The following is a 25,406-nucleotide window of genomic DNA, read 5'->3' as shown; positions in this document are numbered from 1 at the left end:
GCATTTCTGTATGAGTAATTGTGTTTAAGTTTAAACTCGGACAGGTTTTTGGGAGATGCACTAGAACTGATGCCCCTTTTCTCCCTCACAAACACAGAGTATGGAAAACAAAAGCGTTTAATAAAGAAAGAAATTAAACAGTGAGAAATCTTGTTTGTAGTGTGTGTGGGTGAGAGATATGGAGAGAGAAGGGGGTTGTTTAGGTGTGTAAAGAGCGCCCTCTTTTGGAGCTGTTCTGAAGCGCTCAATTCAAATTAATGGCGCAAGTCTTTAGTCGAGTAAATCTACAGATCCGCATTAGCACATTCGTTGATTTCCACACCTTTACTGAAACATAGAAAGGTTGAAAGGCCGCGGTTTTACTGAGTCTCGAGGGCGCCAAGTGAACTCCTTTCTAACACTCGTATTATTGCCTTTAATAACATTAATTTGTATATTTTTACACTGTTGAATTTTGTTCGCTATTTCGCCAGTCGCCATTAAATGGCGAATGTGCAAACATGCGCCCACGGTGTTCAACTGTAGACTTGTAGCCCCTTTTGTTCGCTTCAGTTCCTGAATATTATTATCTATACAACAAAAGCAGGGATCTTCTTTCTTACTGTTTATTTAAAGCACTGTCGCCTTTGTAGTATTAGTTTAGACTCACTGAAACACTGGGAGTGTAATTTAAGTCCTTGACGGCTGTGTATTGTGCTGCTGTTGACAACAGGCAGGAGGAGGAGTAAGTGTTTAATGTTACTAGTTCCTATCTGATTTAGAGGTGAGAATATACTGCATTAAATAGGAGTTTCCTCTCTTTGTTTAAAGTTCCTTTTTTATTCAGCGAAAGGCATATTATTCCCTAGGCTACATTTAGAAATTGTGCTGAAGTTGGCTTCTTTTTCGCAAGCTATTTATCGCAATTTTTATGTCCACCTTAAATGGCGCCGCTGCTGCCTTCTGGCGCCTTGTGGGCTAACTGGAATTGTTGTGGCTTTTAAGGTGGAACGGAAAATTCCAGATGAGCCAATTTCAGGCTGGTATTATATAAAACTATCACCAAACCTGGTTTGAGAATTTGATTTAAGGTTTCCTCACTACATTGCCCTGCCGTGTTAAATGTTTAAAAATGTGTCCGTTACATTTGCGTGGTTTGAATGTTCTGTTCAGACAGCATGAAGTGAAGGGATTCGAAGGAGGGAAACGTTACAGGGCGCTCTGCAGCAGATTAAACACTACGTGTGTCTTTGAGACATTTTTGCCGGTATTTGTTAGACATTCAAATATTTCCGCCCAATTATGTAGTAGATATTTTGTGCTAAAAACGAGAACACGTTGTCCACAGACCGTTTGTTTCTAAATCCTTAGCGAGCGTTGGTTGTTTACATCCATCTGCTGTCACGCCTATACAGCACCTGCTCACCCTCAGCAATTCTTAACTGAAATTCAGCCTCAGAAAGTAACAGAGGAGCCTATTATTGATAATATGTACAGAATTTTCGTCTTTGTATGTTATTTTGGGCAGAACTTTTTCTTTTCAGCTATTAGCTTAACTGGCTCCAACATGACTGGTCTGACAGAAGTAGGATCAGTTATATTACAGTACAGATTTAGTTACATTACAGATCTTTGCTGATTTTTACTTACTGACGAATGCCTATATTTATTGCAGATTTTTATATGGTTTACATCACCTGGTCAAACTACGTAGGCTATATTTTTTTATTTGACTGAACAAAAGTAAACACCATGTCTACAGCAAGCACCATTTATACAAAAGTTTTTGTTACTTTATAAATTGCCTGACCTAAAAAATGTAAATCTCACTTCAATATCACATTCAATGTCCATTTATCAGCTTCCCTCACCATATAAGTGTTCATCTACAATTATAGACTGTATTCTATCTGTTGCTTGGTATACTTTGTTAACCCCATTTCACGCTGTTCTTCAGTGGTTAGAACAAAGCCGGTATTATTTCCACGGTGGATCGATCTCGGCACTAAATTAATACTGATGGTGGGGTGTTATTTCTGATGGTGGCCAGAAAAGCATTGCAAAGTACCATAGGACTGCAAATGTAGAAGTGGTGAAGCATGGTTGCACAAAAAAAATCGCAGTAGAACAGAGACTTACAGTACACACTCACTCTGCTTCTCTCATTCCACTGCCCAGATGTAAGCTGGACATATTTCCTGCTGGGTCCGCTGACAGCATGGGTCTGGACTTTGACGTCAAAACATTCTGCCACAACCTACGGGCCACCAAACCACCCTACGAGTGTCCTGTAGAAACCTGCCGCAAAGTCTATAAGAGCTACAGTGGAATCGAGTACCACCTGTACCATTATGACCATGAAAATCCCCCTCCTGCCCAAACCACGCCGCAGAAGAAGCGTAAGGGTCGTCCGCCCAGGGTTTCTCTGTCCGGCTCAGGTGATGGAGGTGACTCTGGTGGTGGTCCTGGAGTTCCTGGACAAAATACAGAACCTGGCAGTCCGGCGGATCAGTCTGAGCCGTCCGAATCTCCTGGTAGGGACACGATGACATATGCCCAAGCTCAGCGTATGGTTGAGCTGGAGATCCATGGCAAAGTCCACAGGATCAATATCTTTGAGGACCTAGATGTGGTTTCTGAGGAGGATAGTGATGCAGAAGATGCTCCCGCATCAGGGGTAGGAGGCTCCTCTTCATGTAACGGAGGTGACGGAGGTGGGACTGAGGGTGGGGGCAATTGCAAGGACAGGCCAGACACTCCTGCAGCAGCCAATGGAGGAAAAGGGGCTGGAGCCACACCTAAATCAGGCAAGCACAAGAGTAAAGAGAAGAAGAAGGAGGGCTCACATCATCATGGTAACATGGCTGGTCCAGCTGTGAAACTGCCTGAAGCCGTCTTCCGGGAACTGGATCAAGAAAGGCCGGATGCGCCACCAAGGCCATTGTCTTATTACAGGTACCTGCACATCAGCTCCTTTTTAGAGAATAATTCTGTGAAAAATCTATAAAATATAAATATATTTAATCTTATATTAGGTAGCTATATTAGGCAAGCCTGTGTAAAGCAACAAATGCCTTTCACTGCAATTAAAATGTAATTGCAATTAAATCCAGATTTAAGAAGAAAGTAAAACTACATGTAGTGTTTGACTAGTTTTTTTTTTTTTTTCTTAATTTAACTAATCTACACAAGTGTGCATGGGCAAACCAGTTAATTCATCTGCTTGAGCAGGAGGTCATAGGATGCACTTGTGTCCTCTGTTCTACAAAATTCATTTTTGTGCTGGACTATAGGCAAGATTCAGAAAATATTTTCAGACAAAATAGTGAAACAGCCATTGTTAGAGTTGTTGACGTAATGAGCTATTTTAAAATATAAAAATAAAATATAAACATGAATATCGTCATTGTCCAATGAAAAACATGTATCTCTGTTTTTGTTTTCTCCATCATTTGAACACAGCAGTTGTCCTTTTTGTGTGAAAATTGAATGATGAATTGTCCAATAGAAATGCTCCATAATTATTTTGAATACACTTATTTTTTACAATAAATTCTATTGAAAGTTTAGTTTATAGTTTAGGTTATAGTTTATACTGTATAGTTACTATTTTGAAGATGCAAATATTTCTTTTGACATCCAAGATGTATTTTGTTTGTTGGTGATATATGGACATGGAAGCTTGTAGTTCTCACATCTTAAAGCTCTGAATTTTTATCCATTTTGTCCTCACAGGTACATAGATAAATCTGTGGAGGAGCTGGATGAAGAGGTTGAGTACGACATTGATGAGGAGGACTACATCTGGCTGGACATTATGAATGACAAGCGGCGCTGCGAGGGAGTTACGCCAATCCCTCAGGAGGTCTTTGAGTACCTAATGGATCGCCTGGAGAAGGAGTCCTACTTTGAAAGTCACAACAAGGTTTAGTGCTATTCTTCAGTTTTATCTCACCGTTGGTCAGTTTCTTGTGAATGTGCTTCACAAGTGGGTAGAGGAATGCCTATTTGCCCTTTATTGGCTTTGTTTTATTTATTAGCCACATTATAGCATTTCTAGATAGGTTGATTGCTTGAGTTCAATTTCCTATTTCAACCACAACATCTCCGTTGTTGTACTAACTTGGTGACAACAATGTAACTTTCCCACCTTCCACCATATATACTCTTTGCACAAAATAAGAGAAACATTGTGACATACCCATACTCTGCTCTTTGTATTTTTAAAATGATGAACTTATTGTTTTTATCATTAATTTTTACATTGTATTATACATGTTAATTGCTAGGAACATCTCAGCATATTGTCATGGATTGCTGTATGAAGTCTGATACTGAACTGACTCTAACCTGACTTCACTAATGCTCTTGAGGCAGAGTGCCGTCCAACTCTGACAGTCACATTACAACATCTCATAAAAAGATTTTCTCAAGGAATAGGAGCTGATACTTGAGCAAACAGGGAAGGAGGTGTCTATACAACAGACTTCAGAAGAAATGTTGAACATTAGTATTGTTATGTATTAGCAAATACTCACATATCTCAAACTTGCATCAGTACTAGGATGCCCCTGTTAGGTATACTCAAAGTTAATTTTGTTACATGTTTAACACTCCTGACGTTGACGTTGACGTTGACCAAAACGCTGTTCGTTGAAGCTGTAAAATCTCTCATTCTTAAACTCATTCTCATCACAACTGTCTCATCCATCTTCCCGCAGGGTGACCCCAACTCTCTAATCGATGAGGACGCTGTTTGCTGCATCTGTAATGATGGCGAGTGCCAGAACAGTAACGTTATCCTGTTCTGTGACATGTGCAACCTGGCGGTGCATCAGGAGTGTTATGGGGTCCCGTACATTCCAGAGGGTCAGTGGCTGTGCCGCCGCTGTCTGCAGTCTCCCTCAAGAGCTGTTGACTGTGCCCTCTGCCCTAACAAGGGTGGAGCATTTAAACAGACTGATGACTCCCGATGGGCACATGTTGTATGTGCGCTGTGGATACCTGAGGTGAGTGTGAGAGTGTGTGTGTGTGTGTGTTTGTGCGTGCACATGCTCATGTGCTTGAGGGTTGTGAATAGATCGAGATGAGATTACACTAGACATTTGTGCACCCTTGGTTCCATTTGAAACAGAACTGAGACTGGGCGTTAAGCTTTTGAGAATGAAAAAAAAAATACTCCGTAGAAGGTTTGGACAGTAATGTAATATCAATATAAAAGCAATGTACATCAAATTAAAAGCAATTTAAACATGTATTTCAATATTATTTACAGCATCTGTCACTGACTGACTTTCATTACAGGGTGTTGCCATCAGTTTGTTGCACTCAATTTTGTAGTTGGTTTGAAAATATTAATACTGACAAAGCCAAGAGGTTTATGTTTGATTGTGATATCATGTTTTTTTGTTTGTTTAAGAAACTTTAAGAAGTAACAAATATGTTGTGATATAAATTTCAGGCAAATCATTTAGCCCTACTACACAGATAGATGATAATCCTCGAAAAATGTTCTGGATGTGGTTTTAATATTCTAGTGCTTGGAAGCCCTCTATAACTGACTTGCCTTTAAAGCTGAGCATGTATTGTTTTTTAACAGCAAAAAAATTGCAATGTTGTGAATGTTTTTGTGCACTGAAGTTTTCCTATTGGTTTACACATTTGTGGATGCATTAACACCTAACATAATGAAAATGTACAAAAATACAAAAACCACACTGGTGACATATTAATGCCATTGCTATTTCACAAACTTTTTTTAAATGTTAATATTATTATTATTAAATTACACAGCCTTGTGACAGTTGTGTTTTTAAGCTTTTGATTTTGAATAGGAGTTTTGTGTTTATGATTCAGTCACAGATCTTTAGGATTATTGATTAGGTTCATACAGCTGTACATAAACTTGAGAATCCACAAATACTCGAACTGTGTCAGTGGGGCATATCAGGTCAGCTTTGTGACTGAATAGGGAATCCTTACCACAGTGTTACCCACTATTATGACCAAACATTCACAGCACAAGTGGAGAAATACTGGCGAAACAAAGCAGACATTTATAAGATTTTGAGAAGGTTTTCAGAAGACAAGACATATTTTTATAGATGCACTTTATGGACCCAAGAACAAGAACAAGATTAAGTTACTTGGAAAAACACCACAGATTAGGTCCTTAAATCAGATCCCATTAATTATTTAAATAAACAGCCAGTTCACATCCAGAACTCTTGTTTTTTCCTACAAAATTATTTAATTATGTCTAAGTGACCCAAAACATATATAATTATAATTGCTTTGTTCCTGTTGGTAATAATTCTGAAACAAACCTGATACGTTCCATTGAAAAAATGATTACAGTTTTCGACTAAATATGTATTGCAAAATGACAGCAATGAATGATATACATTGTGATTCCAAATTGTAGAACAATGTCAAAATCCATAATGTCAGTACAGAGAGCTCAGTAACACCAAATTTCTGTGTATAGGGTTACATTACTACAATCTAGTGTAGTGTAGTGTTTTGTATGCTTCGGACAGAGCTATGTAATATGCTGTCACAATGTGTGGGTGTGCAGCAAGGTGTGAAGGGACTCTTTCAATTATATTCAGAATATAATTCACTGTTACTTGCATTTCACCCTTGTAGCTGGGTTTGGCCCTTAAAATACCAGTTATAAATATCAGATTTTTGAAAGTGAAACATCCGTTCAGCAGTGTGAGAACTGCATGTTTGCATCATCACACACTCACCACAAACAGTGCCCAGTTGTTAAGCAGTCTCAAGATGTCCTTCGTTCTCTATTTTAACCTCTTTTTGTCTTCCCAGGTGTGCTTTGCCAACACAGTGTTCCTGGAGCCCATTGACAGCATTGAGCACATCCCACCAGCTCGCTGGAAGCTGACATGCTACATCTGTAAGCAGCGAGGATCCGGTGCTTGCATCCAGTGCCACAAAGCCAACTGCTACACAGCCTTCCATGTCACCTGTGCACAGCAGGCCGGACTCTATATGAAGATGGAGCCGGTACGAGAAACGGGTGCCAACGGCACTTCTTTCAGCGTCCGCAAGACAGCCTACTGTGACATCCACACACCTCCAGGCTCGGCCCGCCCCCTAGGGGGAGTGGGCGGGGCCAGCACTTCTCACAGCGAGGGGGAGGCCGAGGATGAAGAAGATGTTGCTGCTGCTGCAGAGGAGGAGGGGAAGGGGTGGAGTTCAGAGAGGGCCAAACGAGCCAAAGCCAAATCTAGGAGGAAGATGAAGAGAGCGAGAAAAATCCTGGCAGAGAGGAGAGCAGCCGCGCCAGTGGTGTCTGTGCCATGCATACCACCGCACAGGTACACTCGATGTATATTTCATACAAACATACATTTAGGCATATCAACAAGATCAGGCAGGCACTTGTTTGTTGAATATTTGTTGAAACTCAGCTATTTACATTGGGTCCAATATGGCTGTCATTTCTTTTTTTCATGGTTGAGCTGAAATTTCATATTTGGATTTTTTTTATTTGCCATTTTGCACCTTCAAATTTATCCTGTTTTCTTCACCAACATGCAGTAAGAGCATGAGTGGCTGCATGTTCCAACCACAGGTCAGAGATTCTCAAACCACTTTTCAAGAATCCCCAAATTGTCCTCATTTTTTGCTTGATACCAACTCCCAACAGCATAGAGGTCAGAGAACAGACTTCACAATATGGTGAACATTCTCCACACGCAACCCAACCCATGCGCTATGCAGCAGCTTCTTTAGTTAATGGACATTTTGCTCTTGGCTCTCAGATCAGCCACATGTGGATGTTTGTTAACAGTTCCTCCCCTATTGGTACACCTGTGATACTGTGGTATGGGAACAGCCCACATTAAGCCCCCTGGACTCCAATAATCTCTCCTTAGTCAGAGTTGCTCAAGTCACTCCATTTACCCATAGATGGTGAATGTTGCCTTCTGTTGTGCACTGGGCAAGTCACTGTGACCTTAACAACTCCTTCATGAATGGTGCCATTTCATAATTGAGTATATTAAGAAAAGATATTAGAATATTAGGATCTAGAGTTGTTCTGTACCTTAATTTTTGGAAAACTGCTAACTAGTTATTTATTTATTTAATGCATTATTTTTTCATTTTATTTTACTAGTGATTGTTCTGTTTCTTTGCTAAGCAACTTTTAATGTCTTGTCTTGGAAATGGAAATTGGGTTCAGACTGAATTCCAAAGCTGGAGCTATGAATATCCCATCTCTTCACCTACATACTTTTTCTCTCTTTCTTTTTTTTCCATCTCCTTAAGGCTGAGTAAGATCACAGCCAACCTCACGGTACCCAGAAAGAGTCAGTTCATGCAGAGACTTCATGCCTACTGGACCTTAAAGAGACAGAGTCGCAATGGTGTCCCACTGCTGCGTCGCTTGCAGACACACCTGCAGTCCCAGCGCAACCCGGAACCCATTCCTGTAGCCACGGTTAGCACACACACACATATGTTATATACAATATATATTATTATATGATATGTTATGTACAAGATAATTTAATTCAATACCTCAGTAGCAACTGTGAGGAAATATATTAACATTTGGTTTTACTAAGATAGAGGAAGTGGTATAGTTTTTAGAGAATATATTTTGTCAAACACCCTTTGGTCTTTTTGTGAATTTGTGTGTAGAGAGACAGTGAGGAGAAGCATGCAGCACTGAAGGAGCAGTTAAAGGCCTGGCAGAGACTCAGGCATGACTTGGAGAGAGCAAGACTGCTGGTAGAGCTCATCCGCAAAAGAGAGAAGATCAAGAGAGAGTTGGTAAGACACTGTTTTTTAATTATTTATTTTTTATATATCGTTAGGCATTTATATAGTGCTTTTTGTAGACACCCAAGGACGCTTTTCAATAAACACTGCACAGAAAGCCATTCCATTTAACATTCAATCCACACATACACTGGGGAGAAGATGCAGCCAAATGCACACAGCATACTCTCAACTTGGAGCGTCCACCTAAAGGACTGCATCGAGGACTACATATTCACCCAAGATAAAGCAGCAGTAGTCCATATCATGGCATACACAGATTCATTCACATACACACTCATTCACTCACACCAGGACAGTTATTTGAGAAGCAAATTCACCTTATCTCCACCCAGATTGGACCTGAACTCAAGATCCCAGCACTGGGGGGCAAATGTGCCACTGTGCCTCTTTGTTCTAATTTAATATCCTACAAATGGCTTAACTGATGTTGGGTTGTATGTGTAACTGATTTGTGTGTTTGTGTAGATTAAGATTCAGCAGATGGCCTTGGAGATGCAGTTGACTCCATTTCTGATCTTGTTGAGGAACACTTTGGAACAACTGCAAGAACGAGACACCAGCAACTTCTTCACCGAGCCAGTCCCGCTGAATGAGGTATTTCAGTTTCACATACCTGGGTCCACAGTCGTAGTTCACACTCAGGAATCATGTGTTTTCATGATGGTTTCTGTATTCTTGTAATGTATTATGAATGAACTGATATGTCATTTTTCCCCTATTCCAGTATCCAGTGCTTTTCATTTGTGTCTATAGCAATGCAGTTACTTGGGAATATCTGGATTTATGTTACAAAGAAATCTAACACTTATTTGTAGATGGGTATGAATGCAGTTTGTATTACAAATTACAGGTGTTAACCAATATGAACCTGATATCATTGTGCAATCTAAGAATGTCTTCAGCTATTTAAAGAACACTGACTGTTTGTGTGCGTGTTGCTCTCTTAGGTCCCTGACTACCTGGATCACATTGAGCAGCCGATGGATTTCCAGACCATGTGGCTAAGTCTAGAGTCTCATCAATATCTCAGCTTTGAAGCTTTTGAAGGAGATTTTATGCTTATCGTCAACAACTGTCTGAAATACAACGCCAAAGACACTGTGTTCTACCGGGCAGCCCTGAGACTGCGGGAGGCAGGGGGCGCTGTTCTGAGGCAGGCTCGACGGCAGGCTGAGAGAATCGGCTACGACTATGAAACGGGCATGCATCTCCCACGAGAACCCAGCCCCGAGTCTCCATGCGAGAGAGAGAGGGAGAGAGAGAGGGAGCGGGAGAGAGAAAGGGAGAGGGAAAGAGAAAGAGAAAGATCACCTTCAGTCAACGAGGATGGTGAGTTAGCGATCAGTACTCTCTGAATTTGGATGTTTTGTTTTTTTTCTGTATGTTTGCCTCTGTTTTCCTGCAGTTTTTTCCTTCTGTATTCCACTTTTGTAGTCCTAACAGTTTTTTTTCTGTACATTAACAACAGATTGCTAATAGCCCCATGTCTTACCAGTGTTTGTGAAATGTTCTGCATACTTAAGACAAAATTGTAAATTGATCATTTCTTTTATCTGTAAATTGCTCATCTAGTTTTGCACTGGAGATGACATTCCGATGTAACTAACTAGTCATGAAAGCTAATCTTGGTAAATCTACAAGGGAAAAATTATTTCTCTTGCCACACTGTTTAAAGCTTGTTAATGTTTTCACACTGGTTTCAAAACAGGTTGTTGTTTTACTAGTATATGTCTTAATATTTGTAAGAACAGCAACCCACTGATTGCTTGGAAATTCAGTTTTGTTTTTTTTATGTATTTTTGCAGTATGACTACACATGAACATTTAAGTGTGTTTCCTGTTTACCCCAACTCAGAGCTAGTCATCATATATTCCTCAGCATAATCTATTGACCCAACATTCATGTATTCAAATTTGTTAGTCAGGTTTTGTTATTTATATAGTACTCATAAATTAGTACTTCATATATTGTTAACTTTTTAGACACTGATAGAATTCTAATGCCAGCAGAGGCTTTTTCATCAGTTTCAAACTAATTTTATTGTAAAGCCTGCAGAAATTGGCATTTACTTGATAATGCACATTATCCAATATAAAAAATACCCAGAGAGTAGTAGCAAAAAGTTGAAAAATTAGCAAAAAGTCGCACACTCCAATGGTTTCAAAATGTCCTAATAAATTGTTCTAAGCTATTTAAATGGCAAACATTTTAACTTTGTTTATCTCTCTCTCAGATCTTTTGGTTGAGAACCGACGGCGATTGCCTTTGGAAGAACAGCTGCGGATCTTACAGGAGCGTTTTGATGAGGTCAGCTCAGGAAAGCACAGCATCGGCCGCTCACGTAGAGCTAAAGCCCTGAGGAAAGAGATGACGGTTATTAAGCGGAAGCTAGCCCATCAGCGTGATGGAGTGTGTGGCATGTCTAGCCGTGAATCAGGAGCCTCTGGGGAGAGAGGCTCCACCCTCGGTCATCACACCTCAGGGACAAATCGTCACGATGAAGGAGGGGAGAGCAGTAGCCAGGAGATTGGTGGAAAAGGTGACACCTAATTCTGGATTTTTGGGTTTCACCCTCACAGCAGTTTTGCAAAACTGAATTTCATGAGAATTCCATAAATTCTATTAAAATAAATACTGAGACACAAAAGGCTCCTCGTCTACACATAATCGTTATCATCTATATGTCCAGATTTAAAATTCCTGTTAGAAATGGATTGGTTGACATTCAGTGTTTATCATTTCTCATTTTTGGGATTTGCAATAAAATAAAAAGGTGGTTATCTTTATCTGAAGGGGAAATTTAAAATGTTAAAAACAAACACAGTACACAGTGAGCTTCTCTCCTGTTGGGTCATGCCACCTTAAATGTCCAATGGAATATCACAAATTTCAGATTAAATTTAAGCCCTTTCTCTGCACACACATTAATCTTTTTTCCCCCCATTTTTCTTTGTAGATATCAATGCGTCTGCCTCCACATTTGCGTCTGAAGTGGGCCGTAGAACATCGGTCCTCTTTTCCAAAAAGAATCCTAAAGCCACTGGCCCACCCAAGAGGCCAGGCCGGCCCCCAAAGAACCGAGAAACGCTACACAGTGTTGGGAGTGTGAGCTCCAGTCCTGTTGGCCCACCCCAGCTCCCTCTACTGACCTCTGTCCGACAGCGCAAGAGACCTCGAAGCCCCCGTTCCAGCTCCAGCTCAGAGAGCGACAGTGAAAATGAGCACCTGATACTAGGTACATACACATACATACATGATATTTTAAATGCAGCATGTATATTCAGTGGAAATATGTAATTGCTGCTGTTCAAAAATGTAATTGTTATAGTTTGTTTACAGTGTTATCAGCAGGAAGTGCTAAACCACACAGCTAACATTCTCAGGAACTGCTTGATTATGATCAGTGTTTGCATGATGACAATAACTGTAAAAGTGGGGTTCTTATCTTTTTGTGAAAGCTATATTTTTCTGTTTTAAATACAAGAATAATGATAAAAAAAATGTAAAAAAAAGAGCTTTCCCCTAAGGAGTTTGACAGAAGTTGAATGGCACCCTAGTTATCAGACACTTTTGTCATCAAAATCCTTGTGAGATTTATCTCTGAATTCACAAATAACTTTGGTCCTGGAGGGGCATAATCCTCCATAGTTTTTTGCTTAAGCTCATCACTTAATTTCCATATTTAGTTGACATTTTACATGTGGGAAATCCTTCAACTGTATTGCACTCTAGACCTCAATCCTTCACCCATTATTTAGATGACTATATGGTGCAGATTCACCTACAGGGGGTGCTATAACATAGCAGTCTCAGAAACTGACGTCATAATTAGCATGCTTCACATACTAGCTTTAACTAGGGTTCTAAGGTTCCCAATGTCTTAGTTGGGTTAGGCTTGTTATGATGTACGGAAGAATGCTGAAATAAAGGTAATTTGGCAAAACTCTTGCAGCTAAGTGGTATATTCTCATTGAACTCAACAGTGTCACTGAGCAGAAGCATATACAAATACTTTTTGTTCTCCAGCAGATTCCCCTATTGCATCTTGTGTGTGTATATATGATAATTATTTTATTATATAATACATCTATACGCCTTCATTAAATTAATTATCACCCTGTGTGCCTCCTAGGTCTCCCCAGTAATGGTTTTGATGGTGGCAGTCAGCCAGTGACAGAGAGTTTCCGTGTGTACAGGAACGAGCGGAGTTTACCACGCTCCAGCTCTGACTCAGAATCTACCAGCAGCAGCAGCAGCAGTGCAGCTTCTGACAGGACCAGGTACATATATGTACACACAAACAGAGCCAAACACACAAAAGTTTTTTTGTTTAAGATTTGTCAGAAATTTTGAGTGCCCCAGTACTTATGCACCAGCATTAATATCTTCTTTTGTCTTAATAATAATGCTTTTTAAAGCCACAAATTTAGAAACAGAAAAAGATATTATATATTGATATTATTATATAGTTAATATATGGACTATATTGATCATTAAATAAAACATAAATGTTTCATATTAATGGCATCAATATCAAAACCAGATCATGTGTTCTGTCACAGACAAATGAAGGCCAAACTTGATTTTGAGGGTGGCTTTGGGAATATATTTACAGTCTTAAAATTTCTGTCTTAGTAGTTTGTATTTTCTGCTTCTCAGTGCATTCAGTGATTCAAGTCTATTGTTCAGAAAATAACATCAATGTCTATGATTTGTATTTGTCAGCCTTATGATTTGAGTACTGTTTGAGGCAAAATGGAGTAAAGTAACAGTTTTACAAGCCTAGCAAATCACTATGCTAATGAGACATAACAACAAACTGTTGTCGCAACAGCTTCTTCACTGTCGTTGAGCCAAGCAGTACATGTTTTTAATCTGAACCATTTCGAGAAAAAGGAAACTGCTCTTTAAGGTTTTACTTCTATTTTGAGTCAGGTCTGAAATGGTAGTGTGTACATAGACATTTTCCAAGCAGTTCACACCTGTATACATTCAGAAATGTATTCATGAATAAGCAAAACTAACACCTTTTTTTAAAAAAAACATAATTTCTGACTTCTCTTTCTCTCTCTCTCTCTCTTTCTCTTTCTACTTATCCATATATCTGTCAACCTATCAGCACCACTCCCTCAAAGCAGGGCCGAGGCAAGCCCTCTTTTTCACGCTCAGTATTTCAGGAGGACAGCAGTGAGGAAACGTCAGGAACAGAGAATGACTCCTACTCCGTGGGAGGAGCCAGAGGAGTTTCCCACTGTGAGTTTATCCACTAAGCTATTGCATATATTCACGGTTATGTGAATATACAAATATTCCAGCAAAGGTGCATGTATTATTACAATAAAAGTGTATCTGAAATCAGTGTGTTTCTTTGTTATTTTACTTTTGTGATTTAATTCACATTTTAAAAATGTTCATAAACTATATTCACATTTCAGTATTCTAATACTCTTCATTTTCAAACGGGGATATGTTTTTGGAATGGTTACAGTGTCTGTTCCCAACATATTCAATTTTACAAGTACAATGTGTAGCCACGATTTGCAGCCCAGTGCTTGCTTTTTGTTGTTGTTTTTTAAAATCACTCTAGTCTACACTTGGAATTGGGCGTAATAATTTCAAACTCGTATGCAGGTGGTCAGTCTGCAAAAGTTTGGACATACAGTACTGTGCAAAAGTTTTAGTCACCAGAAATGATCAGATTTTAAAAAAATGAGCAGTAAGTGTTCATTTGGTAAAAAAAATTTGAATTAAACCACATCTAAGTATCTTTATTCCATTAAGTGTGATATTCTGTGTGAGAATGTGTTGGTTAGTAATGATTTTAAATAACGTGTGCTGTTCATTTAACAAATTCATGCAATCAAAGAGAATTTGAACTTATTTTTCTTATTTGTTTTATATTGTTATTATTATTTGTATTTACTGTGATAATATATAAATTTATACAAGCACCACACTTATTCAGAAGGCATTAGTTTAAATATATATAATTATCTTAGGTGCCTAAGACTTCTGCTCCCTACTGTATATTGTATATTTAGAATTGTGTCTAATGTGTGTTGTGTGTTCCAGTGGTTCGAGGAAGGGGAAGGTCGGGCTGCTGGATGAGTTCCACAGACTATTCGAGCCTAGATGCACTTGACTTAGTATGGGCCAAATGTCGAGGATATCCATCTTACCCTGCTCTGGTAATTGTTTTCAATGTACTGACTCACTCAGCACACTTCTTTAGCACAGACACACCCACTGAACACACACCTACACACTTCAAATAATACATTCTGTAAACATCCCATCAAAAACATAATATATCCCCAAATATATTTTTTTGTATATATAATATAACATATTTTTTCCTCCCCCCTCCCTTTATAATTTTCTCACATTTACATTTGTCTTTATAAAGACACTTCATTTGACCTGTTGTGCACAAAATGGAGCCCGTGGTGATTTGTTGGTATCAAATATTTTCCAGACTAAACTATTCCAAATAGTATTTAAAGGAAGAGAATACATTTACAATCCTCGGTTCATTGAGATGTGATGTTGGACAGGTACACTAAGCAGTCATGAGTAAAAGAATACAGGATTTGACAGTTTCCAAACCTGGAGATGGCATGAATTACAGTAAAATTGTTAAAAGTTAGTTCGGACACTGATCATTAAACAAATTGCTCAAAATACTAAATATGCTAGGTACTAAAGCAGGCTATCTTTCACTTTCTCTCAGATTATTGACCCTAAGATGCCACGGGAAGGTGTATTCCACCGAGGCGTTCCCATCCCTGTTCCTCCTCTGGAGGTGCTGAAGCTGGGTGAGCAGATGACCCAGGAAGCGCAGGAACATCTCTTCCTTGTGCTCTTCTTTGATAACAAGAGAACATGGTGCGTATTAATTTCTTTCTTTATTAGATCTTTCTTGAAATTTGTTTTTTTTTTGCTGACCGCTTGGAACCAGATGGTGTGGCAGGGCTGTGAAATATGATTTGAGAACCCCAACTTAATAATAATAAAAATAATTCCCACAATTTGACATTTATATACATAATATACATGTTTAGAAACGATTACAATCCTCATTAGACACTCCTACCTTGTTGGTCCACCATGTAAAGTCAGTGACAGTAGCTCATCTGTTGCTGCAGTGTGTGTTGGTCATCCTCTAGTCCTTCATCGGTGGACACAGGACATTGTTTGCTAGATATTTTGGTTGGTGGATTATTGTCAGTCCAGCAGTGACACTGAGGGATTAAATAAGTCCTGCGGCACTGCTGTGTCTGATCCACTCCTACCAGCACAACACACATTTAACAACAGGTTGTACATTCTTTAATTATAGAACTACAACATGCTTTTGAATCGTCAGTGGAACTGATAAAATGGACAGTGAGTGTAGAAACAAGGTGGAGTCCAAAACAAATTTTTTTCTAATGAAAACAGTTGGTTATGGCTGGTTAATACTCACTTAAAATTCTGCTTAATGCTGTCTGTATGTCTAAAAATGTTTCTTAGCAGTTTGTATGTTCAGTTTCTAGCCTAAAAATCCAATCTTCTAGGACTAGAAAATCAAGTTTAAAACAGAGTATTTACTCTAAATGGCCAGAAGAAGAGAACTTTATTTGTGTGAACATTTGAAGGTTTTCTGCTTATATTGGCTAGTGTGATGATATAAAACCAGGTCTCGTGGCAACTACTGGCATACATTGTAGCAATCCACAGCACCAATGTGGAGTAACTAACAAAAAATGTAGGGTTCTTGATCGTATATGGTACCTGGTCACAACATAATACTGCATGAATACTGCTTAAAAAACAGTGCAGCTTTTTTGACTGTTACATCATGGAGCGTAAAATGAATGCAAAATAATTTGTAAAGTATCACCATTAAAAAAAAAAGCATCTTATTTGATATTAGGATAAAATATCATTACATTTGGATAATTAGTTTGTAATTCATAATCATCCCCGTGTTTCTTTACATTGATACTTCAAGTCAGTCCAGATGTAATTCCTTCTGAACACATGACACTATATTTTCTTCTTGGGGTAACATTTGATTGCCTATTATAGGCTTGTGAATGCAGTTCATCTATTCTGTGACTTGATATCACTTTTTTGCTTCCTTTTTTTTGGTGTTTAATTTGTGCCAGTTTTTCAAAGTGTTTTATAGACTTAGACAAGCACGTTATTGGCAGTTTCTCTTAAAATCTTTCTTGAAGTAATTATTCTGCTGCAGGTCAAAAAGCTAATTGCTGTATGTGATGATTTTAGGTAATGTCTAACACATGTATTTGGCATTTAAATTGGTTCATTTATTTATTTATTTTTTTAAAGTTGATTTGACCCTGTATTTTTATTTAATGGAGCTTTAAACCAGTCGATTCACTGAACAGCACAAATTGTGTTTTATCGGTACCACAATAGCAAGCTTCTTCGGCATGGCATATGAGCATTAAAATGCTAGCAAAGGCATAATTGATAGTATGTTAAACTGTACCTGGGTAGACAATAACAACAATTTGCAACAATAGCAGTTTCCATTCAGTATACTTCAAAGTGAAATACTTCTTTTAGCCCACAGTACAATGCCAACCTTTTTGAAAAGCACAAAGCAGCACTCTGACTCGTGTGCTTCCTGGGTTGAAGAACAAAGTCTGGTAAATAGGGCAGAGGAAATAAGCAAAAGACATAGTGCTGAAATGCAGAAAACTGAAATGGAGCAGAGTAGTTAAAAACACTGATGCAGTGACAAGATTGTGTATATTTTAAACTAGTTTGGCAAAATCAAATGTATCATATTCCAACCTTTCAAGATACAAATGAGGCGTGCTTTTGTCAGAAGCTAGTTTAGGTAACACTTACAGAAAAGTAACATTAATAGACCTATAGCACACATCCAAGCCACTAGGTGTTAATCTAAAGGCCGAAGAAGAATCATTTGGAGAAAATGCCTGATTCCTTTGTTGTATCCATTATTATAGGAACAGTATGTAAGATTTGGTATTTTGTCTCCTGGCCTCCACCTACAGTTCTGAGTGTAATTCACTTTTATAACACTCCTGAAATCAAGGAGAGTGGGGAGTGAGGGCATGGTTTCCTACCTTCCTCTATAAGTTACATAGTGCCGTTTCTGCAGTCCTGAGCTTTGATCAGCTACTACAGAAGATCATCACAGTGATTTTGAAACTTATTTAGAGGTAAAAATAGTACCTAGTGTTCCTTTAAATTGCAACCAACATAATGGGAATAAGGTGCGTTTTCATCAGTTGAGTTGCTTTGAAAAGGAGCAGAACCCACATCATTGATCTTAAGAGAACAATTAAAGTTGTATTTATTATTAAATTACAATTAAACATCTGACATGGTAGAGCACCCTTAGAGGGCAGCAGTGAGTAATGTTTTTCTCTCATTAGATGAGCTTGAAAGCAAGACTGTTAATTAGGGAATTTAGCCACTTGTATTTTAATGATTGAATACAAAAAAAAAGAAAGTCACCATTTTGTACAGCCTACGTCAAACATTTGACATTGACATTATACCTTTAACCCTCTTTTTGTGTGTGTGTTCTGTATAGGCAATGGTTACCTCGCTCTAAGCTAGTTCCTCTGGGAGTAGATCAGGAGCTGGATAAAGAGAAGATGCTGGAAGGCAGGAAGTCCAACATTCGAAAGTCGGTCCAGGTGGCATATCACCGCGCCATGCAGCACCGCAACAAAGTGCAGGGAGATCCCAGCAGTGATACCAGCGACAGTGACTGAACACACTCACACACTTTCATAGCTCACACACAGTGAGCAAGGCTGCATGTACTCCTGACATGATCAGTTTGCATAAATAGAAATCACACATATAGCGCATACACTCACATTCACACGTACACACAGTTCCACACAACCTGGCTCTTTGGTGCTAAAGCTAGTTTGGGCACAGGGTTTGGTTTGTGGTGGTGATGGTCTGGAGGCAGGGGTCAGGAGTCTGGTGTATGTTGTCAAGTCTTATGTGAGTCCATGAGTGTAAATATATAATGTGGTAGAATATATTTTAGAGAGGTTCTCTGTGTCACGGGTAAAAGGGCAGTTCCATGTCTAGATAGTGAACACACACGCAAGCACACACATGCTCATTGGTACACAGACACACACATTTACTCCCATACCTCACACTACAGCCAGTGTTTAATCTAATATGGACCGGCAATATTGATCAAGGAATTATGAGTATTTACAAATGCGCAGTTTTTCATCATCAGGGTTTGAGACTAGTGTTGAACCTCATGGGTGAGTTATGCTGCTACGCTACTGTTCAAATGTTTGGAATCACCTGCCATCTTAACTCTTGACTTTTAAAATCTTTCCAGACAAAAAAAATGACTTCCTCAGTAATACTTCCTTAACATTCAGACACCTTAATGAAATATTAGTCCTGTCAGATAAGGGCAACACCAGTTTTCTGTCCTATCCCACAAAATTTCCACTAAAATTGTTGAAGCATTATGTTCAGGTAAAACACAGCACTGGCACCTCCCACACTCTATGATAACAGCTATGTATTGTTATACTGTATAAATAAAGAAAGACCTTAAATAGTTTGACAGACAGACCTCATACCAGGTTCTCAGTTGGGAACAGCAGATAAAATTCAGAAATGGGTCAAGAAACTGGTGCAGTACTTACCTGACAGTTAATGTTTTTAAAGCAAGGGGTCACAGAACCACATCCTAGTAATTTTGCACAAGCTTTTTTTCTGATGACATTTCAGATGCTGTATAAATTGCAATAAAATATTACAAAATATTTAATCCAAGTATATTTTTAAATGTTGAATACATTTTTTTTGTGAAGAAGTACATCTTAAATTATGAATAATAATATACTGTAATTATCTACTTGCACAAATTTGTATCATGAGTATTAATTATCAGTTTTGAAATATGCGATATGAATATTCATTTTATCATATATTCATAACTCCTCAGAGCTATACAGCTTTCTCAGTCATTTTACAGCATTCTGCAGTTCTGTTCAGTCCAGACAGATCTGATGTTTCATCTTACTACTTTCTTGTGTTCTACAGATGTTGTGAAGACTGTGAATTTGTCTTGCAACCTGGTTGTTTTTATATAATCAAACATTACAGTGATTCCAAACTTTTGAAAACTAGTGTACAAATTCTGTACAAAAAAGTTGAATATCATGGGCTTGCATTACATTTGACCAGACTGATTGTTGTAGTGGTTTGAAAGCCTTGATTCACCCACCAGGAACTCGTCTGGATCTGTTAATGATCGAGAAGCTTAAAGTACACAAAATGCAAACGTCTGCAGTCTTAGTTGTGCAGCCATAACATTCCAACACAACGTACAACCACAAAACCAATCATGTGGACGACTGAATATGAAACTGAGTGAGACATAAGAAAAGGTGTGTGTGTTCATCCATATGTGACTGGTGTTGCTGTGTGATTCAGAACCAATGTGATAGATTGGGCAAGCGAGTATGGGTGAGAATGAGATAAAAGCAATTCACGACTGAAGAATGATCCTTTATTTATTTGTCCACACAATACGATGTCAGTCCCCATCCTTACACATACACACTTGCACACTACACACAACTCCACTCCCACAGTTCTTGTGTCCTGGTGTATTTGTTGTCTCTCAGCCGATTTTGTATTTTTCTCGTGGACTGTATTGTGTACTCTGAAGGACAAAATGGGGGCGGGGTTCTGTTGTCTGGTCTCTTGCCAGTCCTGTCACTGTAGAACTTTTATATATAAAAGAAAACCTAAGATAGAATTTAATAAAAAACAAAATGCTTGAGTTTTTTATGCCTGTGTTGAAAAATGTTTATTTTTTGGAGGGGTGGTCTCATGGAAACATGATCCTGAAATGTTTGAAATATTTGAAGTAAAGTTTCTGCTAAAAATCAAATAGAAACATTTTCACCATTTACACCAAATGTGTTGATCCATGACATTTCCAGTGATTGTTTCTTTAATGTTGCACTAGAGCAAATATTTGTTTTCAAGGAGCTGAGAGGGCTGATCACCACTAGAATTAATAGAAAAAAAAACATATAATGTAGTATGGCCCCATGTATATTTGTTATAGATTTAAGGCCCCTATTTTTATTGTATCCTTTAATTATCCATTACAATGCCTGAAATAGCTACACAGATTTAAAGCTGAACTATGTGATTTTGAGGAGTTGGAGACATATGTAATGGCGCACAACATTGTGATATTTTGTAATGATTACTGTGCTTCTGATTCCTTCCTTAAAAGATGATCAAAGGGACGAACCTTAAGTGGCCAAATGATCTATGTTGCGTAGCTAATGACAACATGAGCTGCTAAGCTGAGGCCTGAATTTTCTGTAGGCTTGTCCATCTTAGGAACAATATTGTAATTTACATCTGGTTTAGCTTCAACAATCTTCAGGCAGCTGATCGATTCATTTGTGGGTGGGTGTGTCATGGAGTCCTCCAAGAGGCTCTTGCAGTAAGACTAAATTAAGTGTGCAAGCTCATTCATTCATTATCTGTAACCGCTTATCCAGTTCAGGGTCGCGGTGGGTCCAGAGCCTACCTGGAGTCATTGGGCACAAAGCGGGAATACACCCTGGAGGGGGCGCCAGTCCTTCACAGGGCAACACACACCTTAGTCACCAATCCACCTACTAACGTGTGTTTTTGGACTGTGGGAGGAAACCGGAGCACCCAGAGGAAACCCACGTGGACACTGGGAGAACACACAAACGCCTCACAAACAGTCACCTGGAGCAGGACTCGAACCCACAACCTCCAGGTCTCTGGAGCTGTGTGACTGCGACACTTACCTGCTGCATCACCATGCTGCCCTAAGCTCATTCAGTTAAACCGTAAAATGTTGATGGTTTAATTGCTTGAGTTATCACAAGAGCAAGGTTATGTATTCAGCAGCATTAGAATGAGAAAACGTTACACCATATCAAGACCAGACGTATCCTGATCCTCAAAGCAAACACCGGGTCTAACCCTATAGAATAGCACAACTTGTTTGATTTTTACACGAGCAATGGGTGAGCATTGTGTATCTACGTATCCATACTGACTTTTGTGTTTGGCAGCATCGAGGAATCTTTTGGATTCTAGCCTATACAAACTAACTAAGTGTATATTCCGAGTGAACATTGAAGCATATTGTTTTAATCATTCTGGACAAAACAGCCTGCTAAATGCCTTAAAAGAACACTAGGTAAGAGTTAGGGCTATTACTCCTTTGGTTCCCCTAGTGTAATTAATGTTTACAGCACTGTACTGAAATCAACGGTCAGGGGGTGTGGTTTCCTACCCTGAAACTCTGAAAGTTACATAGTGCAGTTTCTGCAGTGCTGAGCTCAGAGTAGCAATGACCGAGACTCTGTTCTCTCTGTTGCCTGTGAAGCATTACAATGATTTTGAAGCTGTAATTTTAAGGCAGAAATGTTATGTAGTATTCCTTTGAATGATAATGTAGATCAACGTGTGCATCAACAAAAGTTATAAGGGTAAAATATGGGGAGAATAAAAACAACCCCAACAAAATTAATACATTATGTTAATATATAATGCACTAATGATAACATTAATGCAGCCTTTATATTTTTGTGTGTTTTCAGTACTGTTGTGTTGGAAATCTGCCCAAAATATTGAGCTTCATTTCATTAAATGTCCTGTTAGTTTTTTGTGTAAATGAGATGACAGCTAGAAATGTCTGATTATTGACCAATTTCCTTAAGAAGTAATATAATGACTTATCAGTTATACAGCAGTGATTAAAAACGTTGAACCTGGGGGAGAGTGAAACCCGTTCAGACGGCTGCGGTAAGGACTATGGCCCGTTTGTATTCCAAATATTTGTTCTGTCTCATTTACCCCTCAAACAGAACGTGTCAGACATTATTCATAGCTCTGTTCATGTGGGTTACAAACTCAGCTTGGAAAGAACAAAGAACGTGGAGAGCCAAGAGGTTGGTAAACAGTGATCCAGACAGTTTGGTTCGATGAATTCGGGCAGTGTGTGTAGGGGGTATGATATGTGAAAAATACAAATAACAAGTTTTGTTGAATTTCTACGTGAAAATAAATTAATCAGTGCAGGGAACAAATGGAAAAGTGGCATATTTTTTCTACAACTTTTAGAAGACAATTGTTTATTTATTGGTATTTAACATTACGTTTATGTGTTGCAGAATGGTATTTGTATATTATGTCTATAACACGGTTAAAACTGGAAAATGATGTCTGCAAATATATATGTACACTGATACAGGGGGTGGGGCAGTGAGATGGGTGCTGTAACAATTGTCATGCTACAGGTCTGTGTTAAAACCCTCATCTGAACAAAGGTGTGTTCAAAGGAGCATTCTAAAAGACTCAGCTGAGATAAGATGAAAGCCTGAAGAGCAGGTTCTCCAGCCCATGACTAACAGCTGTCCCACAAACACACATTCATTCTGCTTCACTAGCGCTCACTAACCGCAGAGCTCCTCCAGGTTCTGCTGCACAAGCACACTGATGTTTATCAAGAATACAAAGAGTGTAACTGTACCCTCAAACGTACAACTATAGTCTCGAGACCCAGTTGTGTAGCTTTAAGGTCTGGGGTCAAAACAGGTTCTATGGAGTCAATGAAAGCAAATCATTAATATAACCTCTTGCTATACTCAGTCCATTTTATCAGCTCCATTAACCACAGACTTTCACTGTGTTCTTCAGTCACCGACTGTATGTCCATCTATTGCTCTGAATACTTTATTGGGTAGTTGATCATTCTTTGCATGTGGTGGTGTGTTACTATTTGTTGCACTGGTACATGTACAAACAGACATACACAAACACCCTTCCAGTAACAGACATATTGCACATATATATCTTAAAGGCTTGTGTGAAATATTCTTCCTCTGTATTCACTTTCTTTCTCTGTGTCTGACGTTTTTCCTCTGTGCTCCAGGTGCTCACACCCACTTCTTAGACACAGCCTGTGCTCAGAGTTACACAATGGATGTGCTATCAATTTTCAGCTGTCTTACCAGTTTTCAGCAAGGGACTCGGAGTGATTGATCAGAACCTTCAGGAGGGGTCTCTGGGGTCAGAAAAGGAATGCTAAAAGATATCAAACAGCATTTGGAAAACATGCCATATTTCCAAAAGGTGGGGTAGCTCAAATGCTAAGTATGTTCATCACTGACAGTGTACTGAATAATCAAAGGATTGAGGGGAATCCTGAGGACTCTATGTACTCAACAGTGACGGAGCAATAAACAAAAAACAAAACCCAGAGCAGGTGCACAGCTGGTAGCATAGAGCCACATTTGAGCCACATTTGTCAACATTCATTCACTTAACATCCATCTCTCATCGCATCTCCCCTCAACTTTCTTTGGTCTTTTGCAACACAGTTAAAGACAACTCTGTCTGGGTACAGCCAGCATTATGACATTAACATTTTAAGCATGGGAATGCAGTCTTTCTACATTGCTTCAAAAAAATATATACAGGAACCTAGAGGGTTCTAATATTTTGTTCTAATATGTTCTAATATTTGAACCATCAAGAGGGTTCAAATATTGTATTCTCAGGGGTGGACAGTAACTAGTTACATTTATTAGAGTGAATATTTTTCCATAAAAAAAATCAAAACTCTCCCTTTTGTTTAAGAATATTTTTTTAAGTGAGGAAGTCTACAAACCGGATTCCAAAAAAGTTGGGACACTAAACAAATTGTGAATAAAAACTGAATGCAATGATATGGAGATGGCAAATGTCAATATTTATTCGTAATAGAACATAGATGACAGATCAAAAGTTTAATCTGAGTAAATGTAACATTTTAAAGGAAAAATATGTTGATTCAAAATTTCCACTGTCAAGGAAATAACAGAATGGGCTCAGGAATACTTCCAGAAAGCATTGTCAGTGAACACAATCCACCGTGCCATCTGCCGTCGCCAGCTGAAACTCTACAGTGCAAAGAAGAAGCCATTTCTAAGCGAGCTCCACAAGCTCAGACGTTTGCACTGGGCCAGAGGTCTTTTAAAATGGAGTGTGACAAAATGGAAGACTGTTCTGTGGTCAGAGGAGTCACGATTTGAAGTTCTTTATGGAACACTGGGACGCCATGTCATCCGGACCAGAGAGGACAAGGATAACCCAAGTTGTTATCAACGCTCCGTTCAGAATCCTGCATCACTGATAGTATGGGGTTGCATGAGTGCTTGTGGCATGGGCAGCTTGCATGTCTGGAAAGGCACCATTAATGCAGAGAACTATGTTCAGGTTCTAGAACAACATATGCTCCCATCTAGACGTCATCTCTTTCAGGGAAGACCTTGCATTTTTCAACAAGATAATGCCAGACCACATTCTGCAGCAATCACAACATCATGGCTACGTAGGAGAAGGATCCGGGTACTGAATGGTGTACTATTAAAAATGACAATTGTAATTTTCTGCTTAAACTGCTTTTAGTGAAGGTGTATTCACTTTTATCTGAGTTATTTTACACAAGTTATAAGACATCTACGTAAGTATTACGTAAGAATTACAAAACTGTACCCACCTCTCGACTGGCCAGATATTAATCATATACCAC

General features: G+C 38.8%; 1 protein-coding gene across 1 annotated transcript; it reads left to right on the top strand.

Moving 5' to 3' along the window:
- The first annotated feature begins 462 nt into the window (after positions 1–462).
- On the top strand, positions 463–20,626 carry brpf1 (bromodomain and PHD finger containing, 1). Its single transcript, XM_066643366.1, has 16 exons — positions 463–724; positions 2,158–2,938; positions 3,719–3,904; positions 4,701–4,988; positions 6,808–7,319; positions 8,275–8,446; positions 8,650–8,781; positions 9,259–9,387; positions 9,741–10,122; positions 11,028–11,333; positions 11,751–12,029; positions 12,927–13,074; positions 13,914–14,047; positions 14,867–14,982; positions 15,525–15,679; positions 18,369–20,626. Exons 2-16 carry the CDS (start codon positions 2,198–2,200, stop codon positions 18,550–18,552), a joined length of 3,864 nt encoding a protein of 1,287 aa, XP_066499463.1. The 5' UTR covers positions 463–724; positions 2,158–2,197; the 3' UTR covers positions 18,553–20,626.
- The last annotated feature ends 4,780 nt before the right edge of the window (positions 20,627–25,406 follow it).

The sequence above is a fragment of the Hoplias malabaricus genome, chromosome 14, assembly GCF_029633855.1.
Source record: "Hoplias malabaricus isolate fHopMal1 chromosome 14, fHopMal1.hap1, whole genome shotgun sequence".
NCBI lineage: Eukaryota > Metazoa > Chordata > Actinopteri > Characiformes > Erythrinidae > Hoplias > Hoplias malabaricus.
The sequence above is the reverse complement of the archived record's forward strand: the minus strand, read 5'-3'. Positions and strand labels throughout refer to the sequence as shown.